The 22,755-nt window shown below is 48.6% G+C and overlaps 2 protein-coding genes across 8 annotated transcripts in view; one reads left to right on the forward strand and one right to left on the reverse strand.

The window, feature by feature from the left end:
* Positions 1-9,159, forward strand: part of MYO1H (myosin IH) — a 41,605-nt gene extending 32,446 nt beyond the window's left edge. For 4 of the 5 annotated variants that reach the window (XM_074607038.1, XM_074607039.1, XM_074607042.1 and 1 more), the window contains 11 exons: positions 302-370; positions 991-1,075; positions 1,434-1,593; positions 2,477-2,560; positions 3,038-3,131; positions 4,018-4,073; positions 4,600-4,735; positions 5,302-5,369; positions 5,805-5,902; positions 6,868-6,967; positions 7,889-9,159. In XM_074607038.1, coding sequence (XP_074463139.1) covers positions 302-370; positions 991-1,075; positions 1,434-1,593; positions 2,477-2,560; positions 3,038-3,131; positions 4,018-4,073; positions 4,600-4,735; positions 5,302-5,369; positions 5,805-5,902; positions 6,868-6,967; positions 7,889-7,912 — 974 coding nt within the window. In that variant the 3' untranslated portion in view covers positions 7,913-9,159. The remainder of the gene's footprint in view (positions 1-301; positions 371-990; positions 1,076-1,433; positions 1,594-2,476; positions 2,561-3,037; positions 3,132-4,017; positions 4,074-4,599; positions 4,736-5,301; positions 5,370-5,804; positions 5,903-6,867; positions 6,968-7,888) is intronic. The other variant, XM_074607040.1, reaches the window with a different exon arrangement.
* Positions 9,144-22,693, reverse strand: KCTD10 (potassium channel tetramerization domain containing 10). Of its 3 annotated transcripts, none has more exons than XM_074607045.1 (7): positions 22,515-22,693; positions 20,663-20,876; positions 15,881-16,050; positions 15,326-15,415; positions 14,585-14,637; positions 13,652-13,847; positions 9,144-13,045 (listed from the first exon to the last, which is right to left on the reverse strand). In XM_074607045.1, the coding sequence occupies exons 1-7, from the start codon at positions 22,515-22,517 to the stop codon at positions 12,827-12,829; spliced, it is 945 nt and encodes a 314-aa protein (XP_074463146.1). In that variant the 5' UTR covers positions 22,518-22,693; the 3' UTR covers positions 9,144-12,826. The 3 variants fall into 3 exon arrangements, with proteins under 3 accessions (XP_074463146.1, XP_074463144.1, XP_074463145.1); XM_074607043.1 differs by having other exon boundaries at positions 10,132-13,045; positions 15,326-15,412; positions 22,515-22,646; XM_074607044.1 differs by lacking the exon at positions 22,515-22,693 and adding an exon at positions 21,415-21,476 and having other exon boundaries at positions 10,132-13,045.
* Positions 22,694-22,755: the final 62 nt, after the last annotated feature.

Here is a 22,755-nt window from a genome sequence, read left to right on the forward strand (position 1 = left end):
GTAACTGTTGGTCCATGTCTAGATGCACTAAGTACCTTTCCCCTGAAACTGGGATACCACCTGTCTCATCCTAGTGTTAGCTGTTTGTACCTGCTCGAAATGCGTAAATGCATGGGACTGCCTACAGGCACGTTTGCCTATGCAGGCTACTTCTGGTCCCGTTGGTGTTTTGGCACCTTTGTTCCCTGGTGATTGTGCAGTCCCTCCTGGGTCTTGGCGCGTGGTGTCTGATCGTTGGCAGCACAACTCCTGAATGCTCTGATCCTGCAGATACAAGCGATGTCTCTGCTTTTTTTGCCAGTTTCAAGACTACAGGCCAAATATAAAGGATGCCTCGGAAAGAGAGAGTACAAGAAGAAGAGAGAAGCAGGTATGGGCTCTGGAACTGGGGACTCTCTTCTTAGGGCTATGCTTCCCAGTAGGAGTTGTAGCTTTGGAAGGTCACGAATCCATGTTGCTGCAGATAGCACTCGCAGCTTCCCTGCGGGGCTGTGGGTGTTGGGCTCGCGTGCGGGTGACAGCTGTATGAAGAGCATTCACAGGGGTCTGTGTAGCTCCTCACACCATGTGATGCTCTTGGTGCCACGCAGGCATCAGCTGTGGGAGCAGCTCTGCAGCGGCAGCACCCTCTGCTGTGCGTGTGGGGTTGTTCTGGGGTGCTGAGGGAATTGCTCCTTAACTGCTAGGGAAGCAAACCCTCTTATCACAGTGGACACGCTGATAAATAATGCTGTAGGCTCAAAGGCCAGCTTTCTGAGATGAGCTGCTTGCTGTGTACAGTACGTCACTGCCTTGATGTTGAGCTTTACAGTGCAGGTAGTGCCGGATCAGTTATTGCAGAGAAGAAAATGTTTTAAACTTCTTACTCTAAAGACCAGCTGATGGGAAGAGCTACGAAAGAGCCAGTTATACCTTCTGCTATATGAATTTAAAGGATAGTATGGCACGGGACCTCTGATACTAATACAAGGACCTGATTAATTCTTGCAGCTATCAAGCTGGAGGCTTGTTGGCGAGGAGCACTGGCTCGGAAGGCGGCCAAGAAGAGGACGTGGGCAGTTCAGACAATTAGGAAGTAACTATCACTGTGTGGTGGTTGCGGGGAGGGTTGTGGGTCACAGCGTGGTGATGGTCTGTGGACAATGAGTCCAGAGTACTGGCAGTACAGAGAGTCAAAACCATCTCCTTCACACCCGTTTCTAAGCTATCATTGTAGTTAGGAGGACAGTTGCCAGATGGGGTTGATTGGAAATGCCTGTCACCTCATCAGGAGTTCTCTGACTTCAGATTTCCATTGCTGTTACGTAGGTGACAGTGTACCTGAGTTAACGTCAATGATTTGTTAGCCTGTTGTGTGCCTTCTGTGACTTGCCTTTCATTTCCACTGATTTCTGAATGTGACGTGTAAGTTCTGGTTCGGATATTTTCTGTAGATTCATAAATGGCTTCATCAATCGGAAGAAACCCCTTTGTCCAGAGAACACTGAATTTGTGCGGCTTGTGCAGTACAACTACTTGATGAAGCTCAGAGACCACGTTCCAAAAAATGTCTTGGACAAGAGCTGGCTTCAGCCTCCTTCCATCCTGGAAGAGGTGAGGGTTGCTGCAGGCTTCGGGAGAGGTGAAGGTGGTCGCAGGCGTGCACACTGCATGTAGGAAAGGAGCAGTGATCTCCTGCCTGTCCTCTGTTCAGATGTGATGGCAGAGCCTTTGGAAGACCCTGGGATCCTCTGCATTTAGGGGAGGATGGGAGGGGGAAGAATGGTGCTGTTTAAGTTTCCAAGGGAAAGGAGGGAGCTTGGTGCGTTTAAGGAACAGAAAGGAGGATGCACTGACAGAAAAGTGAACTCCTGAATCCTATTAAAGACAAAATTAATCCCGTGATGTTTTAAGCTTGCGGCACAGATAGACTTGTAGCCTCTCATCTTGTTTGGGCATGAGCAGCACAGGCAGCCTTAGTGCATGAATTGGGGGAACTCTAATTGCTTCCAGCAGAACTCTCATTTAGAAACAGCGGCTGGCATTTGGTATGGCCCCTTTCATCCTGCCCATAGCCTGGCTCAGGACCAGGGCAGGTCACTCCCACGGTGACTGTGGCCGGTGATTGGTGGGTGAGGTGGGCCCAGTAAATTAGAGAGCTCGGATATAAGATAAGATGAAGGGCGATGCTAATGGTACGCTACCTGTGCAGTGCTGCAGTCTCTTCTCGGGGTGACAGATGGAGTTTGTTGCTTTTAGTAACTCTAGTAATGACTCAGGTGCTTGACGTCGTTCATCCTTCAGCTGCTGCTGGGCATTAACCCTTCTCTGGTAGCAAAGCTCTTTGGTACCTGGGCCTCTGGGCTGGAGGAGCTCAAATTAGTTGTGACTAGGTGTTAAAAACAGCTTGCACCAAGCAGGTATTTGTTCGGACTGCAGCAGGAGCTGTTTGCACAACCTCACTACCTTTTTTTTTTTTTTTCCCCCCTTAATGTAGACATCTGAGATGCTACAGAAAATCTGTATTAGGAACCTAGTAAGGAAATACTGCCGAGGTGTTACTGCTGAGAGGAAAGTGCAGGTAACTAATACGTGGAATGCAAACGTGCAAGTAAGAACACGCTGTGCGTGTGTGATATCTGTTCTCCGTGAACTGTCTGAAACACAGACTGCACCTTCTCACACATCACTGCTCCTTCTGCTGGGCAAATGTTCCTCAGCCTGGAGCCAGGTGTTTTTCAGTGGCACCTGCAATGAACAGTGCAGTGCTCCTACAGACGCACAGGTCTTAATCTTACGGCATTAAAACTGCGCTTCTTATAATTAGGATAGATCCATAAATAAGAAAAGATCCGTAGGACCGTTTAGTCCCTACTACCCCTTTATTTGGTGCGATACAGGAATAACCTAAAGCTGTTGAAAGAAATGCAGCGTGACTCAGGTAGATATTGCATGAGTGAAAGGATGATGCTGTGTAGTAACAATGCCCACGTTATAACTGCTGATGTTACTGATACAGAAACTCTAAGAGGGTAAAGGCTTTTCCTTTTCAAAACAGTTACAGCAAAAAGTGGTAGCAAGTGCTGTTTTCAGAGGGAAGAAGGAGGGCTACCTGCAGAGCATAAACCAGCCTTTCATGGACACCCGACTAAGTGAGTACACAACAAACCCATGGAGGACTCAGGAGCGTGCCTCTTGGTCAGGGAAGATCTGTTTAACAAAAGAGACTCAGTTTCTAAGAGACATTTCCACCTGACAGAGGCAGCATCACTTGCTGCCTTTGGGCCCTACCATTTGAGTCCGCTTCCTCTGTCATGTCTAGTGACGCTAAATGGATTAATCTTGTCAGACTTTGCTTTCGAACTGGGGGTACCTGGAATCCCTCTTGGGACAGAGCGCCATAAATCCAAGCAAAATTCCCTGTGGGCTGGGATGAATCGGGACCCCCCCCTCGCTGTGCTGGATGGAGCAGGGAGGCTGAGCGGGGATGTTGTGGTGCAGCATTGCCAGCTGTGAGGAGCCAGTCCCAGGGACTGGAGCTGCTGGGAAGGAGAGATGTGAATCTTGGGAATCCATGTAGTGGGTGTGAAGCACGTAAAGAGCAGGAGAAGAAAGCCCTGGTAGCGCAATGGCAGGGCGAGGGATCTGGGAGGCTGGGTAGGGTGCGGTGGCAGGGATGTGTGGGTGAAATGCTGGGGTCGTTTTTGGAAGCTGCTAGAGAGCTTCAGCTGGAGCACTGTGCAGAAGGAAAAACGCGCTGGGTGGTTCTCAGCACGAGTCCTTCTGTGCCAGAGCCCGAACTGGGAACAGGCCCAAGAACAGCCAGTAACGCCCAGTGTGAATTACTTGTCAGGCAGGAATAATCGCTGAAATGGGTTTAGGAGTAGCTGGAAGTGACCACCTTCGGTTTAGAAGGGAGTGTACCGAGGGGACCAGGACTAATGGGATGAAGACAATGCAGGTCTCTGGTGTTTTGCTGGTGGGAGTGGTGGCCATCTGTCACTTACACTCAGTTTATCTTTCTGGTTTGCCCCTCAGAAGAGAATGATATAAACCCCAAAGTACTGCAGCTCATCCACGGTGAGAAGATCAAGGTAAGGGAAGGACAGCTGGGGCTCAGCAGCCCGTGTACCAGCTGCGTTGGAGCCTGGAGCTGGTTGGTCACGCAGGCTGGGTGATCCGTGATGCCTGAGGCTGTCTCGCAGCCATGTCTGTGTGGCAAGACAAACCGATAAATGGCAGCGTAGCAAGTATTTCCTTGCTTTTAAAATTGAGACGGGTCTCAAAATGCACCTAGACAAAAACTATTTAAGATTCCTTTTAATAAAAGCTTAAAAAGCATCACTAAAGCCTAAAAGCATTTGGGCTGTGATGGGCAGAAGTGCAGGTGCGTGCGCTGCACTTCCATGCTTATGGCATAGAGGGCACAGGTAAACCGCCTTTCTCAAAGTACGATTCTGCCAGTCTGAGTTTCCAAGTATAGAGAAACCAGCCCGTCAGGAGCAGGAGCTGGCGGCAGCTGTTGTGCGCTGGGATGTGCAGCGCTGCTCCTCGCTGAACTGCTTCCAGCGCAGGACCCTGCCGCGGTGAGAAATGCTGATACCAACTCGTTGTTTTCAGTATGTGACCCCCGTGATAAAATATGACAGGAACGGGTTCAAAGCACGAGACCGGCTGCTTGTTCTGACCCAGTCCTCGGCGTATGTGGTGGAAATGGCCAAGATCAAGCAGAAAATAGACTACGCCACTCTGAAAGGTAATGGTGGAAGGCAGCGTGGGACATCCCTTTCTGCCAGTGACCCTGGGGGTGGAAGGATGAACATCTGAAACTCGGTCTTTCAAAGACACCTGAAGCCGTGATCTACCTGAAAACACTTTTTCCTGGGGGATGGATAAAGGGTCTGTGTGTCAGCATGCCGTTCCTTGAAGTATAAAGTGTGAGTAAGAGGACACAGTTCTTTGAAATACTTAAACGCAGGATGTCATAATTTTCTGCTAAAATAGAGGGGAGGAAAAAAAACCCCAACTTTTCTACCCCATTTTGTAGGTATTTTTTAATCCTGCCATTGTCTGAACTGTAGTCCAGGGGTAGCATATATACTTTCTCCCTTCTCCCTTGTCAAAACAAAGGTAGCATGGAAAGGTACGGAGCAAACAACTAATGCACCGTGTTTAAATAACCACTGTTGGAAATGTGTTACGGACAAGTGGATGACAGAGAGAGGGATCTTCAGAAGGTATTTGGAAAAGTGGGAGGAAGATGATGGTGTTGTGGAACTGTCTCTGGTAGGTTTTCCTCTAATTCTTGGATTTCTTTTGAAGGTATTTCCACCAGTAACCTGAGCGATGGGATTGTTGTCATTCATGTTCCCGAAGACAACAAACAGAAGGTAGAAAATTGAAATGTAGCTACTGTGAGACTGTGGTTAGGAGTAGGGTCTTGTCGCGGACAATTCTAATATTTTCCTATGAAATACTGGAATTACATAATGACTGATGTTTACTAATTCTGTAATCAGGTACACCTTTTAGACCTTTTACATTCTTGCTGTCTCACCACGAATACTTTCACTTTCCTGTTTATTTTTTTTTATTTTTTTTTTAGAGTCAAAGTCACTATAAATCCTAATAGTCCCTGGAGAGGACGTTTAGCAAACCAGACTCGCACACGACTGTTGTAACTGCTGTGTCGTTATTGGTCCCTTCTGCACGGCGGTCACTACTTTAGCGTTAGGAAGGAGTTTCTCTGCATACACAGCTGCTGCGTGGTTTGTGCGCTGGGACGATGACAGATGACTTTATGCCTCTCTTATTTCGGTTTCCAGGGAGATGCGATACTTCAGTGTGAGCATATCTTTGAGACGGTCACTAAACTCTGCATGCTGGCCAATAAGCAAAACCTTGTTAAGGTTGTGCAGGGAAGGTAAGGAAGGAAGCTGAATGGATCATTTTGTGCGGGCCGTATTTTACGGAAGAACCTGCTTCAAAAACTTTTAGGCCTGGACTACCTAGGTCAAAACTATCAACATTACCCCAGCAGACAGTGCCCTAAGCTGATGAGGCCTGTTGCGGTAGCACGGTTGTTTTCGTGGCACAGGGGAAACAAGATGGGATGCGTTATTTTAAAATCATTACAGTCTTTCCCCACGCTGATGAGGCTTGCTTCCACGACGCTTGTGGCTGCACCTTGCGAGCTGTGCTGCTTTGCTCTAAGATCTGCCCGTGACCCAGCTGCCTAAAACCCCAACTTGTTTTTAGGTGACTATGTTGCAAACACTTTTTCCGGGCTTCTGCTGATGTGACCTGGGCTGTGAGGTTGGGGCTTTAGTGGTTTCACAGCGGATCTCATTAGCACCAGCTCTGAGGAAAGCTTGCTGGGCTGAGCCTGCGGGTCACTTCAGGATAAATGCTCCCCTCCCTAAAAGATTCAGAAGGCCCTGAAATGTGATTGCTGAGCGCAGGAACCTTCCCAGTCACGCCACCAAGCTAATGGCAGGTGGATGCAGTCCGTCTCTCAAATCTCTACATAAATTGAAACTGGCATATGAAACCTGTACTTCTGCTCCAGCTTTTCTCTCTGGCCTTTGCGTTTCAATTGTAATTAGATTCTGTGTGTTCAGTGGTTTTCTCCAGGTCAGATCTGCTTATCTTCTAGTGCTTAATTGCACCAGGAAAATTCAAATGCCCGGACCGGGCAGGCATGCTCCATTCATCAAACCCTTCTGGCTTGTGTGGTATAATGCAATTGTTTAGGAAATTTACCTAAGCTGGAGGGCTCTGATCTTCTAATCTAACGAGATTTGCCAAGGGAACAAAAATAAAGGGGGCTTAGAGTAAAGCCTATTGCAAGGAAAGCATCTAATGAGTAATTCTTGTCTGTACTTGCAGTCTTCAGTTTCGTATTGGCTCTGGGAAGGAAGGCACAATGGTGTTTACTGTTGGGCAGGAGCCTCAGGTCTTCAAAGCCAAAAATGGACAACTAACAGTGGTAAGGCCTCATCTAAGCGCTGGGAATACGACTTGTGCATTCTCCTTCAATGCTCGACCCCTGTAGAGCGCGCAGCTAAGTTCCAGCAAGGGCCCTTCGCATGAGTTCGGGGAGGACTCGATTCCTCTTCCAGGGCAGAGAGGTGCACGACATAACTACCCAGTCAGTGTCTACCTACATGAGATAATTCATAATAGATGGTCATCGCTGTGTTGGGAGTTGCAGCTACACGCCTTCCACATGAATTGTCACTGCTACTTACTCTTTCAAGCTGTAGCTGACAAGGTTCTCTCCTGGCCTGGTCGTTTAGAGAATCTGGCCTGAGCCCAAATCCAACACGCACCTGGAAATTTCACCTGACTCCTCCTTTCTCCACCTCTTGTTGCCTCCTTCAACCAAGTTATTTCTGAAATGGGTTGGGGGACAGAGGGGAAAGCATTTCTTGTCACCCAAGCAGGTTATCTGAGAAGGAAGGATCTGTCTGACCCAGTGGCAGCCTCGGCAGAACTGCCACTGAGGGGAAAAACGAATTTCCATGTAGCTATGGAAAACCGGGGGGAAGGGGGGCTTTGCTCCTGTCCTTGCTCGTGGTCAGAAGGGAGATGCTGAACCTGCCTTTTTATCAGCTCCTGGCTGCAAGGCAGTGAAGGGCAGGTGTGGCTGGAAAACAAGGAAAAGGTACATGGGTCTTTGCTGCTTCCCTGCTGAGCTTGCCGTGTTTGGTAGTTAGCTGACGGCTCCAAGGGAGAATTACATGCCGAGGTGTAACACCCTCAGGCCCTGGCTAGCTGTCCTTGCAGGCCGGAGGTGAAGGGAGTTGTCTTTACAGGCCAACTGGTAAAAAGAAACCTCTTCCTGTTTTCCCACAGCGAGGACACCTCAAGGATTTGTACTTAATGACTCCTCCTTTTCTCGTCCCAGGTGTCAACCCAGGCAAAGTCCTGATGAGAAGCAGTTCCTGATCCTGGTCACCGTCTTGTTTAGGAACAGAAAGGAGCCTGCAGGATGAGACCAGCACTCGCATCTCCCCTGGAATCTGTGATGCCGTAGGGCTGCTGTGATTTGAGAGTTTGCTTGCATCTTTTAGGCTCTTTTTTTATAGCTGAAAACTATTCAACCACAGTTAAATAAATTCCATTGTGTTGCTGTAACATTCCAGTGAGCATAGATGCTCATTACACAGTCACAGGAAAATGTTTAAACCAGAAGTTCCGCATGTGAAATATCTGTCTCTGCACTCACTACGAGCTGAGAGCTCTGACCAGTCAGGAGGGATTAAGATAGAAGCAAAAAGGCTCCTCTAGCTGTACTTTGAGTCACAACTCACCAGGAAAACTGCATCAAGAGCAGATCAATGAAGTTAACTCTGGTCTGAAAACCCCTTTTCTCTCAGGCAGACTGGCAAAGCCTTTAAAACCAGCAGCAAGTTCTTCGGCATGGGGAGAGACGGTTAACTGTAGCAGTAGGGCTGGTGCTGGTATTTTTGTTGGTGCATCAGCATATGAAGCCGCTCATCGGGAAATCTCAGTGAGCTGCTTTCTTGTCTACTCTGACACGGGGGAAGATCTCTGCTTTTAGAGTAACACTGCCCTGGTTCTCCCTGCGCAGCAGCTATGTGTGGTGCAGTGGAAGCAAAACCATAAAAGACAACCAAAACGCCGCCTCTTTCAGAGGGATGCACGGGCTTGGTGCCATCCAGAAGAAACCAGTCTCCTGCTGCTGAAGAACCTTCATCTCTGGCCCCAGAGCTGAGCTTCTGCTCCCTCAAGAGTGTGGGAGGCATCACTGTTCCCTTGAGGTGAACTGGGGCAGCGACCAGGGGAGGGGGTGGGAGACGGGACTTGCCCCCGCTCCCTGCAGCTCTGCTGCCAGTCTCTGTTCATAGCGCTACCGCTGCTGCCTCGTGTTGAGGCAAACTTGTGCGGCACCTGCTCCAGCTTGCCTTGGCTAGGCCGAAACTACAGCCTGCAGATCCTTGCCTTCCTGCCTTTGAATCCCAGCGTCTGCAGAGGGCCGAGAGCCAGATCACGAGTGCCTCTGCCATGAGCAGTGCCAGGAGGTGAAACTAACCGGGAGGAGGCTGACGGCCACTATTTCTTCCTGAAAGTTCCTTCCAGCTCCGTGGACCGTGAGGACAGCATGCTTCAAACAAGTAATAAAGTGACTCGCATGTAAATATGAAATATCTTCTAATTTATTGTGTTACATTTTAAAAAAAAAAAACAAGTACATATTGCAAACATCAACCATACACTGAAATCCAGCTTAAGCTTTTTTGTGCATAAGTATAAAGTGGGAGGGAATGATTGTACAGAACAGATGAATTCACTGCTATTGTCCAATGGAACAACTCCACTGGGACTGAAAGGTTCTGCCTACCCCTTGCTCTAAGGTAAGACTGGAGCCTGGAGCCTTCCACAAGGGCTGGGATCTAAAACCTGCCTTATGGAAATACAGGAGCAGCTGCTTTGGTCCTACAGCTACACTGATAGAGGTGGGTGGGAGTAAAGCCCCTGTCAGGGAGCTTTAAGCCGGGGGCTGGTGGTTGCCTTTGCCTCTACTGTGCAGCCCTAACCGTCTTACAAGGTGCAGCTTTTAGACCAGCTTTTCTGCATGATGCTGATGGACAAAATCACGTCCACAAGTAAGATTTCAGTCAGCTCGGCTCTGCTGTACTGTGACTATTAGTGTCTGTTGCGGGGCGCAGAGAATCAAAGCAGACAGGTCTGCAGTCCCCGTTAACAGGAGGCGGTACCAGACAATCTAAAGAGCTGCTTGTGCCCAGGACGGCTGCCCCGTACCCCATCTTCACCTGCAAGCTGTAGAGGCAAAACCATTTACAGTAAAAAGGCTCAAGAGCTGAGAGCATTTGTACAATGGCATTAACAAAGTCTCTCTCCACAGACCAAGGACAAGTGGCCAGTAGGTAAAGGACGTTCTAACATGACAGCAGTACAACTTTACTACACAACCACAGCACGCAGAGGGTTAAGTCAGGAGTGTGTTAAGGCAGAGTCTGCCCATAAATGCAGTAACAAAACTGAAACTTACTCAAACTCTCCTGGAGTGACTGACTAAACCAATAACTATATAAACTGCTGTACAAAGATTAAAAATAATCATCCCCTGTTTTTTTGTGTGTTTTTTTGTTTGTTTTTTTTTTTAAGAACTTAGTTTGCAAAACCTGAAAGAGGAAATCCTGAAGCCAGTTAAGAAACTATTTACAGAGAAGTTAATCACATAGATGTGATCTGTCAGGTGCTTAGCACTGGTGTCAGCACATGTCACCTCCTGGAGCTGAACCTGCTCTTGCACCACAGGACTTGACCGGGTTTCGTCTGAGCGGCCAGCGCTGGGTGGCTGGGGTCCCCCCTGCGCCGCAGCAGGCAGTTCAGCACAGCGAGGATGAAGATGGCCTGTCCCTCCTGCCTCGCAGGAGAGAGCCAGTGCTCTAGCGTTAACGAAGCGAGCAGGGTTTGCTGCAGGACTATCGGCGTATTCTACGGGAATGGGCTGGTGTTTCCGTTTCACCCACTGCCGGCCAGCGGGAGCACAGCGGGACTGCTGAGACACAGGAGTCAGACTGAACAGCTTCACATAGCACAGAGGCGAGACGCCTTCCAGGACAGGTCTGTTACAGGTGCTCAGAAATCCACAAACAGCCCAGTAACACACCAGTAAGTGTCAAAGTACACAGTGCTGAAGAAACAGAGCAATTCAGAGGACTTTCCTTCCCCATTCCCCAGCTTATCGCACAAGGAAGGTAAGAAGGGAGGGGCACTGCGTCCTTCACAACGACAATCTGCACTACGGACTTCTACAAACCCTAAGTGTGTTGCAAACACGTGTAAATTTAAAACAGAAGCCTGTAACTGTTAGGACATTGCTGAAGCTGCCGAGTACAGTATAACTGATACAGCTGTTTACTCTTGAGCTCTTACCTATAAACCAGTAGCTGAAGGACAAAGAGTAGAGGAGACGGGTACGAGTTACAGACACCAGCTGCCTGGAACTTAGAAAAGTCTTTGGTTACTAGAAAGATGACCTCAGCCTAACTTTGAAATCATTTTAGCTTTACTCGATGATCCAAAATTGTACCACTGAGCGAACACTTAATGCCTTATTTTCGCCTCGAAGACAAGCTATACATAGTTTGGGATGTAACGGCTCTGAAATAGAAGCACTGGAGTAATGCAGCTGGTGAGCTGACAACACCTTTGGTTTTTAACATGTTAACACGCCATTAACAGCCCTGAGGCAGGAGGAGGAATCCTCGCAGCAGGAAGCTGGGCAGAAGTAAATACCCACCTCACTGAGGAACAGGAACGTGGAGCTGCTGCTGCTCTGTATGAGACGTCTGGCCATCAAGGCCAGCACTAGATATTCCAGACGAACAGTCAAAAAACTCTAGAATAGGCCAAAGTACTCTGGTGTCTGCCAAGGTGCCAGCCTGATTGTGAGTTTAAGACTTCCTACATCAGGTTTCTCTCCCTCTCAGGATTTGTTACGTTAACCATTACAGCTGTGGCTCTGCTCATTATCCTTTAGCATCCAGTCCTACTGAATAATACACGATCTTCCACTATAATTATTACTTGACTCCACAACAGGCAACAAGAGACGAGGAGGTAGATAAAATATTAATTTATAATAGAAAAGTACTCTTAGAAAACTAGACTACAGCGATCTTCTCTGCACAACATTTTAGCTCTGCCCTGTCACACACAGCTGCCATTTCTGAAAAGACTTGGAATATGCTCAGGATAAAGTCAAACGAGGAATAACTGCCCCTGGGCCCCTGTCTACTCCTCTTCTTCATGGTACTCGCGTTGCCCTCGCTCAAAGCAAGACAATGCTCCTGTATCAGTTACAGAACTGAACTACGGCTGCTGGCCTCCCCCCAGCTGGGGTGGAGTGTTTGAACCCGCGGTGACCACTGCTTTACCTGCAGTGAAGAAAGCGCCGCTCGCAGCTTACTGACCCCCGAGCTGATGGAAATTAACTCCCCAGCTGAGACTCGGGCTCAGGCACAAATTCTAAGCGCTAACTGGTAGCAACACCACCCTAAGGAAAAGCAATCACATACAATTTGCTCCTGATCCTCCTTTTGGAGGAATTTTAACATCTTCCACCCTTGCACTGCAGGGATATGGCAGGGGTGGGTCTCCACAGTTCAGTGCTGTAGAAGCTCCAGCTGAAACCTTCAGGGAGCAGGTCGCGAGAGCTGCGGGGAGCCACAGCCAGCCGAGCCCAAGCAGCTCCCCTGGCTCCCTCCCACCACTCCGAGAGGGCTCCCTCTGCTCCCCAGCACTACCCGAATCGAGTCAGCACGTGTGTCACTCGTCCTTCTGGGAGTCACCAAGGCACCCTATCGCTTACAGGCCTGGGAGAAAGGGAGCTCTGGTGCGTTTAGATCACTGCATTTCTCTCACGCCTGAAGGTCTAAGAGACAGGGTCAACAAGTGCCTGGAGGGAAGGTGTACAGCTGACTGACTTTTTTTTTTGTTTGTATTTTTGTTTCGTTTTTAAAGTGCAGGACAATTACCAAAGCCAAAGGAAGCCAGCCCTCTTCCTCTCTAGCCACAAAATAGCAAAGACAAGAGTGCTAAAAATTCAGGGCATCTCTCCAGCTGCTCAATAAGTCCTTACAGTATCTATCGTATGCCCAGTAACCTTATTTATTCTTGTCCTAGAACTACTGCATTTAAATACCCCAAATAATCTAGTTTGTTACAAAACGTAATTTACAGACTTTGCTGAACAGAAGTTAAACCGCCTGGTCCTCTGCTGCAGATAATCGGTGAGACAAAGGGCAGCACCTTGCGGACAGAGCTGCGCAGTCTGCGGCTCTCGGCCAGCTCACTGGTGCAGGTGGGCCCTGTCATCCGGACGTTTAATATGAATTCTTCGCACGCGTTCAATGCGCTCTCGCTCCTCGTCTTCTTCTAAGTGATGGGAGCGGCCAGCTGCCCCTCCTGTGGCTTCCAGGAGCGCGTTGTCGGGTCCCCTGCCATCCTGGGACTCGTACAGCAGAATGTTCAGTGTCTCCTCGTAAATGCGGGCTTCTGGGAACTCCACCTGCCCCCCAAGAGAAACAAGGTCACTCTCACCTATTGCCAGTCACTGCAGGCACCAGCTTACCTCATTTTTAATTCCTGATACCTTTCTTTTTTAAAATTTCTTAGTTGCACCCTAGCCACAGAAATCCTTCTAGCACAATGGTTTCTGTTCTATTATTTGCTTTCAGCTTTTGAGACCCTGCAACCAGGGGCTTTTTTTTCCAGAGCTGGCCTGCCCGCGGGGCAGACTCACAGATTTCTCCAGGCAAAGGTAAGAATGCACGGACGGGGAAGGCATTGCCATTGCTCAACAGGACCTGTCTTTACATGGGGACATAAACCAAATTTGGTTCAGCGAGCAAGTTTGTCTAAAGCTAAAGAACTGGACTGAACTTGCATCATGGAACGTCACAACTGCCCTGTGTGAAGTGCCACAGCCAAGCAGTCCCTGTCCCACCGAACCCAGAGGATGAGCTCCACTGTGCTGCTCCCACTTTGAATGGCATTGATTATTCTATGGAGATACCAAACAATGAAAGGAGTGTTCAAAATGGAACAGAAGTCAGGATGCCAGTCTGACAGCAGCTGGGCTCACTGCTGGAAGCATTCAGGGGTTTATTCGTACCTTTGTCTGTTTTTTCTCAGTAGCATAAACAATGGAAGTGCAACAAACTTCGGCAATCTTCCGCCCCTGCCCGTAAAAAGACCAGCAGCAGATCTCGTCTCCAATCACATCTTTTATAAAGAGCACTCTCCCATTAAACCTCAAGGACAGCTTATCGAATAGCTCGATGTTCTTCAGCATGTTGTCATCAGAGTTGCTGTGAGAGACGAAGGCAGGCAGCAGTCACGGCAGGGCAATTAAGACAGCACACAGCACAGAAGGGGGTTTCAGGCAGTGAGCATTTACAGGCCCGTACACCCAGCTTCTTTTGACTTACTGTGTCTCTACCAAGGTAGTGTTTACAGCTGGTATCCAGGACTGCAGTGGACAACTCATGTGACTAGTACAAGCAGGAAAACCTGCTGCTGAAGAAGCAGTAATACAACATCAACAGTACTGTGAATAATACTGTCCAAGGCCATTTCAGCTGTGTACCAAATTCTATCACCCAAATGAAACCACTCCTAAGCTCAAGCTCAGCGCCAGCTGGATGGAAATAGCATTATGACATGAAACATATACAAACAAAAGAAAAGGGGGATAAGGTCCCAGACCTGATGATTTTACCATTTATTGAGAACGCTGCACCATGCGACACTTCCTGCATTCAACTAATGGCTGTAACCCATGAGGAATGCAGGCCAGCAGTTGGCCAGGAGTCCCTGCCAGCTGCACCCAAGTGTAAGAGGAACTCCTCTGCCACAGAAATAGCACCTGCTTAGCCTTCCATTGATGACAGCAGGCTCCCTTCTCACTCAAGTTTGAAATTAATTGGGAAAAAATTGAGCGCATGCCAACACCAATCTCATTGGTTCTGAGTGAAGAAAAAGCAAACGCTTATCATGGATTTTGGTCTACGAAAAACCTCAAAGAAGTCCAGCTGAAGTTATTTACCTGGTGTAGGAATATTTGTTGTTGCTTCTGTTATATAGCAACTTCACTGCTGGCTGTAAAAAAGAAACCACAGATCAGTTACAGGAAGCGCAGCAAGAGCTGGAATCTCAGCTCAGCCCAAGACCCCACAGCAGAGGAGCTGCAATACATGACACCATCAGGCCCAAGCCCAGTGGGATTCCGTTCTGGCTGCAAAACCGTCACACACGGGTTGGCAATGGGGCTGCAGTCCCTTCTGATCCCTTCTGTGACTAGATCCTAATCTATTCTCACCCACTCTCTGCCTTTTTGCCAAGGTTTAATCATTATCACCACCATCCTCCCCTCTACCTGCCACAGCGAGCAGGCTTCCAGAAAGAGCAGTCATCGACTCACTTTAGCTAAAGAAAGAGTCTGTCATTAATAACCAGTGGACAAATAGATGGAAGATCTAACAGTCCTGAGGATCTACTCGATTAGCCTGATACTGCCTATGCCCTCTGTTTTAATACCTTGTGTGGAGAAATACATGGCCAGGCCCAGCCTGAGCAACATCTGACTTTTAATTCAGAAGAAATGTTTCGTTTGCTGTAAATTTTCAGTGCTTTGCAGCTCAGCAGCTGAAGTGCGTGTATTTTAGGGTAAGCCCATTGTTGAAAACTAAAGACCATTTTCTAAAGAACACTTGGTCAAGGTCCCATGCCAGCCCGGGGCAGCAGGACAGCCCCCTCCCAAGCCCCGGCACAGCCTGGCCTCTCTTACCTTGTTAGAAGTGGCTATAAGTTTTTGCTCTTCTTTAGAAGATGTGATGACTGGTACCTTGCAGAACGGTTCATACGCATCTTTGTTCTGCTGAAACAAGAATCAAACAGCAGCTGAATGTAAATAGGCCTTAGGGCACACTCATATTAACTGGGAAGGTCCTGCATATTCTGTGCTGAAGAGGTACAAGTTCGGTGTTCAATCTATCCTTACGGAGTGGCTGCTTCTGGTCCATGCTCTGAACCAGGCTGGCACTCCAGCTACTGGGCAGCGTTCCTCTGGGACCACCCGAGATACTCATTTCTGCTCTCTACCACTCTGCAAATAAGGAGACTTGATGTTATGTACCTATTTAAATGGCAGGATCTGGAACGTGGCTTCACTCAAACAGTAACAGTGGCTTTGATTTCATCCCAGCCTCACACAGACACCAAGTGGAAGCCAGTAGAAAATCCTGTTCTGCCCAGATGCTGCTTCCCGCCCAGAGCAGCCTCCTCTTTTTGACCCCTCACTGCAGCCAGAGCAACCCGACTCCTCCGTAGCCCTGCGACCTACCTGCAAGGCTGCTTGGCACTCGTCCACCAGCCCCTGGACCAGGTAGTATTTTGCTTCAGCCAACAACTCTTCGATCTCCCTGCGGCTCTCGGGGAGCGGTACTGCCCCGTCACGCAGGTAGTTCAGTATTGTTCCAAAATGTTTTCCACAGCGGTCGATCAGGATCCAGCCTAGGGACAGAGGAAGACCACGGTACAGGAGAAGAGGCAAACGTGGCAAAAGGCCTTGACACTGGCCTGGGACTGCTGTACTAAGCAGGTTCCTGCCAAGAGAGACGAACTCCAGTTCCGTGCTCGAGCTGGCGAGCAGAGCAGCAGAAAGCAGACGGAATTTATCATCTCCTTCTGCATTTCAACTGCAGAGAGTGTGGGAGTAAGGCAGGAAGCTCACTTGTTTCTCATAGTTACACAGTTATTGACAAATGATTAACTGAAACAGAAGAATGGATACTTCTCATTCTCCAACTAACCAGCTCTGTTCTCCCTCTATTCCCAAAGCTGTGACGTATTATTTTCTTGCCTTCTGTCTTAGGGCCCTGTTACATATGCGCGTGGCTGTTTCTTACAGACAACTTACTAGAGCCAACCAGACTTGACCGTTTAAAGGTTCTTGCACCTGAACACAAGACAGGGACCCACCATGATGATCTCCAGTCGATGTGCACAAAGGTTGGCAAGAGAAGGGCAGCACGGACTTCGGCAGTGTCATGGCAAACACTGTTTCAGCCCCTATATTCCCAAAGTGCATTAATTTGGTAGAACAAAGCGGTTATTAGCACAACTTCTTAAACTGCTGAAAGACATGACGTGACGGCATGCGTAAGCAGAATGTAACATACAGCCCCTGCCCTGGAGCTCACCAGCACTGCGATGTACTGACAACGGTGCACAGAAAAGAAACCAGAGCTACAACCGAAATGCTTTCCAGTTAGCCGGCAACGAAAGGATTTTGCACTTCACCTCTTGTTGCCAGTCTGCTGCCTGAATCAGGCCGGACCCTGAGAAATGTTAGGGAATGTCGAGGCTCGAGTTTCCATAAATGAACAGATGGCCACTCTTATGGGCTGCAGATCAGGAATGCAGCGAGGAAACGCTTGTGGGGAAAGAGTCATATTTTGGACAAATAAGGAAAGTAGGTTAAAGCAGACCCTGTATGTTCTGCATGAATGGAATTACTAGTAAAGTCTGAACATTTGGTTCAATTTGGAAAGCGAACACAGCCCTTTCATGCTGTTCTGTGGAAAACTGAGACACTCTCCGGCAGTTTACTACAGGCTTTCCATCTCCCTCGTTACCCTGCTGTCTGCATAAAACACAACGTGTGCTCGCAATTGTAATTTTACAGACTGCAATAACAAACGAGAAAGCTGGCGTCAGGAGAACTAGAGGCAGAGAAATCAAAGGACAAAAGACTGATCCAGGCTAATGAATACAGTATACCTAACCAACCAGAGCAGAAAACAGCCCATTTGTCAATGCAGAGGTACGTACAGCAAGATCTCCCATTTTAAAGAGCAGAGGGAGCACAAGACACGGTGGTAAACAGAGACATCCATATTCCACAAATGCAGCTGTTGACAGAGTTTACTAGAGTACACCAACATGTAGGGAGATAAAGGGCAGGCCGAGAGCAGAATTATGATCCTCAAACTTCTTTGTTATCATCTCCGCTGCGATTCCCTCTGTAGGCTGTAAAAATCTGCTGCAACTTTATGTTTACAGATGGCGGAACCAAAGCATAATTGCTCATTTTCATGTGGAGGGGGGGGATGAGAAAATATTTCGAGCAGCATTGCAAAACACAAGCTACTGCTAAAACAGCTTTCAAAAAACCTTCTGTTTTAACCAAACAGCCAAGCGTGCAGCCAAAACGAGATGACTCACAGGAAAACGACCCTGCTGCCACTCAGTCACGGCTGTGCAGAGCCTAAGAAGTGGGTTTCAGCTACAGTCTTTCAAAGCCATTTTTTAATTGCAGTGTCCTGTGATCCATTTACTGAGGTAGGAATACATAATCCATGAACTGTACGTACACACATTAGACTTTCAGGAAACTAATCTTTTGTTTTACAAGCAGTCTCAGGGACAGCATCCAAACATTCAAACTAAACCAGACTACATTTTCTGACTGAGCCTTGACAGATGAAATAGTAGCCTGACACTGAAGACTGCCTGATGCTCAACAGTCTTACCAGCAGCCGAACGAAAAACACACATCTCGATCAACTGGTTAACAGCAGTGGGGAGTGAGGCGGGGGGGGAAGAAAAATCACACTGCAGAAAAGAAAATTGGAAACAGATGGACGCACCTGGAAAACTCACATCCTTCTATCTGCTCATTGCCACCAAAACAAAATTTTCAAAATATGTCGATTTGCTACAGTTCATGAACAATTTCTAAGCTGAAAATAATCATCTGCCACCCACCGCCAGAGAACTCCGGTCTTTTCTCCCCCCGCCCAACTAGCAGCATGTCGCAATTGTTAAGCTTTGAGAAAGAGCTGGGGAGATGGTGCTGGGGTCAGAAGAATGCATCGAAACAAAGAGGAGGATCCCGTGTGATGCATTCCACAGACTGTTTAGAAACTTTACTCCTTCCAGTTTCTCTGCAAGTCTGGCTTCTTTTCCTAAGAAGCACATTGTTTTGTGCCAGATTTTGGGTGTGACCAATTAGCAGTATTTTGAAGAATTTCAGATAAAAAGAGTTTCCTTTAACAGCTATAATGCTATTGTCCCAGTTTCCAGCATCACGCCAGGCCAGGGGAGATAAAGTAAGAACTACTGCGATGGGAGTGTCTCGGTTACAACACACAGGAAGTATCAAATTCCTATTAAAACACAAACTGGCTAAATGGAACAATCCCACACAGACACTGTGGGATTCACAGCAAAATAAACTTGTGATTTTATGTCTCAAGCATGACATTTTAGCAGATTAAACTCCAGTTACCTTCATATTAACAGCAATATTGTCAGCTGCTCTCCAGCAAAAAGAACCTGCACTTACACTGACTCCAAGCCTTGGGAACGCGATGTACCAGCCCTCCTGCGGTACCTGCCCAGGATGCCCGGAGGAAGCGCTCAGACCGCGCCAGGGTGGGCTTCCAAAATTAATTTGGAATTTCCGATCCATTTCCAAACTGCTGGACTTAAGAAGCCTTGAATTATCAAATTTTGTGAAACACAGAGCAGCCTTAGTGAGGAATGGGAGGATGCTTTTGGATTGCCTGAAGTTTAGCAGCAAGGGGAGAGGGTCCTTCAATGAACTGGTTCGCAACAATGCCACTAGAACACCCCTCCAGTCTTCCCAGTAAGGGTGCCTATTCCCATTTGACAGGTGTTTTTTTTTCCAATTTGATCCACAGGCTGGCTTTTTTATGCAACCTGCAGAGACCCTGAGAGGTAGCCTAGAGACCCTTTGATCTGGAGCCCACAAACCACAGCGCCAATGTTACTGCTTTACAGTAGCTGAAATTCGCAAAAGGCACAGTATAACACCCAGAACAATGCAGCTTTCCCCCCCCCCCAGCTTCAATATAAGGACTTCTAACTAAAACAGGAATATTCAGACAATTAGGTTGCATTTTTTACAATTTTTTCCTCCAATTGCACTTCCTCCTATCTCAAGAAAGCTGATCACAAGAGCCTTACTAAATCCATCACTTGTTCCACATGACCTCTAAATATAGACTATTCTAAAGCACTCAAAACGAAGCAGCAACTCATCTAATCACATACTACGTTTTCTATGCTTGCAGCAAGTTCAAACAAAAATTTCAAATGATTAACTAGTCACAGTAAAGGTATTTTGAACCTTTAGGCTCAGCGATTGTTGTGGTTTGGGCAGTAGCTCTTGTTAAAGACAAGGTATTCAAGTCTATAAACACAGTTATGGGCAAAACGTCAGTGCATAAATAGAAAGCTGTGCTTCCAGTTAAACTCCGTGGCACTCCTACAATGTGAGAATGCTCATAAAACTATGCTACCAGCTGCAGTTATCACAGACACTTTTTAACTATATTATTAATTTAAACAGAAATGCTTTCAAGAATCAAGCAGAAGATAAAATCAACACATCTGGTAAGAAAGTGAAGTATTTGAGTGCTGCTCCTTTAGCAGACTGTAGTTTGACATTCTGCACATTCCTTCTTTCCAGACACTTTTACTGTGGAGAGACCCATTTGCTAGCTCTCTCCTTTTATAGTCAGTAATACTATAGCAAATTTTCTAAAACATTTGCAACTGGTTTTGTTTTAGTGACGCCGACAATCAATGCTCTCACAAGAAAATAGTTTCAATTAAAGAATCAGCTTCCAGCTCACAACCTCTCCCTCCCAATCTTCAGAGCAGATCTTAGACTTGTATTTGAGGTAAGGAAAGAAGATGAGGGAACTGCCTTCTGAGCTTCAAAGTAAATACGCAAGTCCTGACTCACAGTTTCTTAATCACTATCCCCACTATTTTCCATATGCTTAAGAGCTTTAGACTTTGTATTTCAAAAGAAACAGATAGTCCATGCTATCTGGGCCTGACAGGAGCTTCAGGACACATTACTGTCTTTTTGTCGTTTAGACAACTATTCCAGCCATCTGTGTCTTTTGTTCCACTTCTTTTCTCAGTTGTATAAGCTACAAGTTTTAACACTAATAAAATGCAGAAACATCTGGGGCTATGATCAGATGTTCCTCTCTGCTCTCTAATATTTTTCCTCCAACCCCTTCTGACCTATTTTCACTGAAGAGGAAGGACACCGGCGCGAGGGACGCGGGGAGCAGCCCCTTACCTTCGCTGTCCGTGAGGACTTCCATTCGGCCACTGAACATGGCCTTCAGCATGGTGTCCTGCTTGGTCAGGGTCTGCATGGTGGTGTAGTAGAGGGCACCGCCAATGTTCAGCTTGACATACTTGGAACTCGGACTCGTCCCTTTGAAGGAGGTAGTGCGAGTCGCAGCCGCCGGCACTGCTGAGCTCACCACACTTTCTCCCGACATCTCTTCCTGCAGGCAAGAAGCTATGGGTTAGACTTGCAGTTCCACTGCATGACACCCAACTTGGTCTTACCGTTGGTTATTTTACACAAAAGTAGTCATAGATGTGCTGGGCACTATCAGCCTCAGCTCCTCTCTGCAAAGTTCTCAAACGTTTTAGATGTTTAACTCTGTCTTCTTTCTGACAGTGCCACAAACCAGCCAAACAACGTCAGCCAGGGAAGAACACTGTGAAAGCTGAGCAGCATTTTACACTGCAAAAGCCAGCACTTTCCCACAAAACTGCATTCATTTCTTTCACAACTTCTAAAGCTTAAGCTCTTACACCATGAATAAACTGGTACGTAATTGGGCAATTCCCAATACACAGAGCTTGAGCAGATGATTCCCGTCTTAAAATGCAGACTATCCATGGATTTTCTTGAAGCTTTTTTTCCCTTAAAGCATACGCGGCTCTACAGAGAGCCCACACAAGCTTCTCGCTCTCCTCCCTGCCCTCCCACATTTCTCAGCACACCAGAACCCAATGTCCAACATCCCCGACTACCTCTGCCCGCAGTCCCCAGACCAAGTGGACTCCGGGCAGCTAATGAGGTCACATGCTGTAACAGGAACACGTTAGCTTAGCACCGCAAATGCTCTGAGAGCTGCTAACAATAAATCCTTAATCAAGACGTGTCCCTGCAGTTAACTGTTTTGCCTCACAACGTGGCAGGATGGGATGATTAACACCCTGCCGCCTCAGACAGACCCAGGCCCTACAACTTCCAGAGCACGCTGGCTGACTGAATGATTTTTGCTCCGCTGTCACGAAGAGCAGAACCATCAGACAGCAAATGTGAGCGGTAGTGCAGAAACGTAGCTACATGTTCAGACTGTGTTTCACAAGGCGAGTCAGCGGGATGGGCAGAAATGGCCAGAGGGGACTGTTCATTCTGCCATGGAGCCTGCCAGGACTCTGGAGTGCAAAAGCACCATCCTCAGCCCCACGTCCAGGCTCCCTGCAGCAGCTGAAGCCCCCAGGAACCACGCTGGGGCTCCCAGAGGGGGACCCAGCCCTCCAGCATCACCCACGCCAGCACCCTACCACCCACGCGGGGTGCACCCCGGGCCTGCCCTCCCCAAACCACGCCAGCCTCTGGCTGGGGAGGACCGGACCCTGAAAACACCTGAAAACCAGCCTGCGGGCACTCAACTCCTGGGAGCCAGACTCCTCTACCTGCTCCCTGTTCTCTAAGTGCCCCAACCTCGGGGGGGCTGGACGCCCCCACACCCCTCACAACCTCACCGTCCCTTTCCCAACACTCCCACACACCCCGCAACCTCCACCCATCCTTCCCAGCACCCCGCACATACCCCACAACCTCCCCCCCTTCCCAGCACCCCGCCCCTTAGGGACTGAAACCCCCCAAACCCCGCGCTCCCCGTGCACCCCGCCTTGGGGCCGGAACCCCAAATTCCGCTTCACCCCAACGCCCTCAGACCAGCACCCCCCCCCCCTCCAGCGGGGAAGGCCTCCCCACCCGCGCACTCCCACAGCAGCTGACCGGCCCCACACGCTCCCCAGCCACCCCCAGTCCCCCACCTCCGCGACCCAGAGCGCCCCCCCGGCCCCGCTCGCCCCCCGGCCCTCCACGGCCCCCTCACCATGAACGGTGCCGCGCAGCCCCACAGACAGAGCGAGCGGGGAGCGCCGGGGCGGGGGGAACTTCCGCCCCCTCTGCCGTCACTTCCGCCGCGGCCCGGGTGCGCCGTCAAACCCTTCCGGTATCCCCCTCGGCCTCCCGGGCCGTGCCGTACTTCCCCCTCACAGGCCCTGCCCGGCCTGGTCCGGCCCACCCGGTGGCAGGCAGACCCGGAGCGGGCTACCCTCTCCGTGCCGAGCCGG

This window comes from Larus michahellis, chromosome 13 (genome assembly GCF_964199755.1).
Source record: "Larus michahellis chromosome 13, bLarMic1.1, whole genome shotgun sequence".
Lineage (NCBI taxonomy): Eukaryota > Metazoa > Chordata > Aves > Charadriiformes > Laridae > Larus > Larus michahellis.

What these genes read in the sequence shown, in the direction of transcription:
- KCTD10 (XM_074607045.1), bottom strand. An exon ending in AGTGCCAAGCAGCCTTGCAG is followed by an intron (nt 15,416 to 15,880) that starts GTAGGTCGCAGG and finishes TTCTTGTTTCAG; the next exon opens with CAGAACAAAGATGCGTATGA. An exon ending in TTATAGCCACTTCTAACAAG is followed by an intron (nt 14,638 to 15,325) that starts GTAAGAGAGGCC and finishes TCTTTTTTACAG; the next exon opens with CCAGCAGTGAAGTTGCTATA.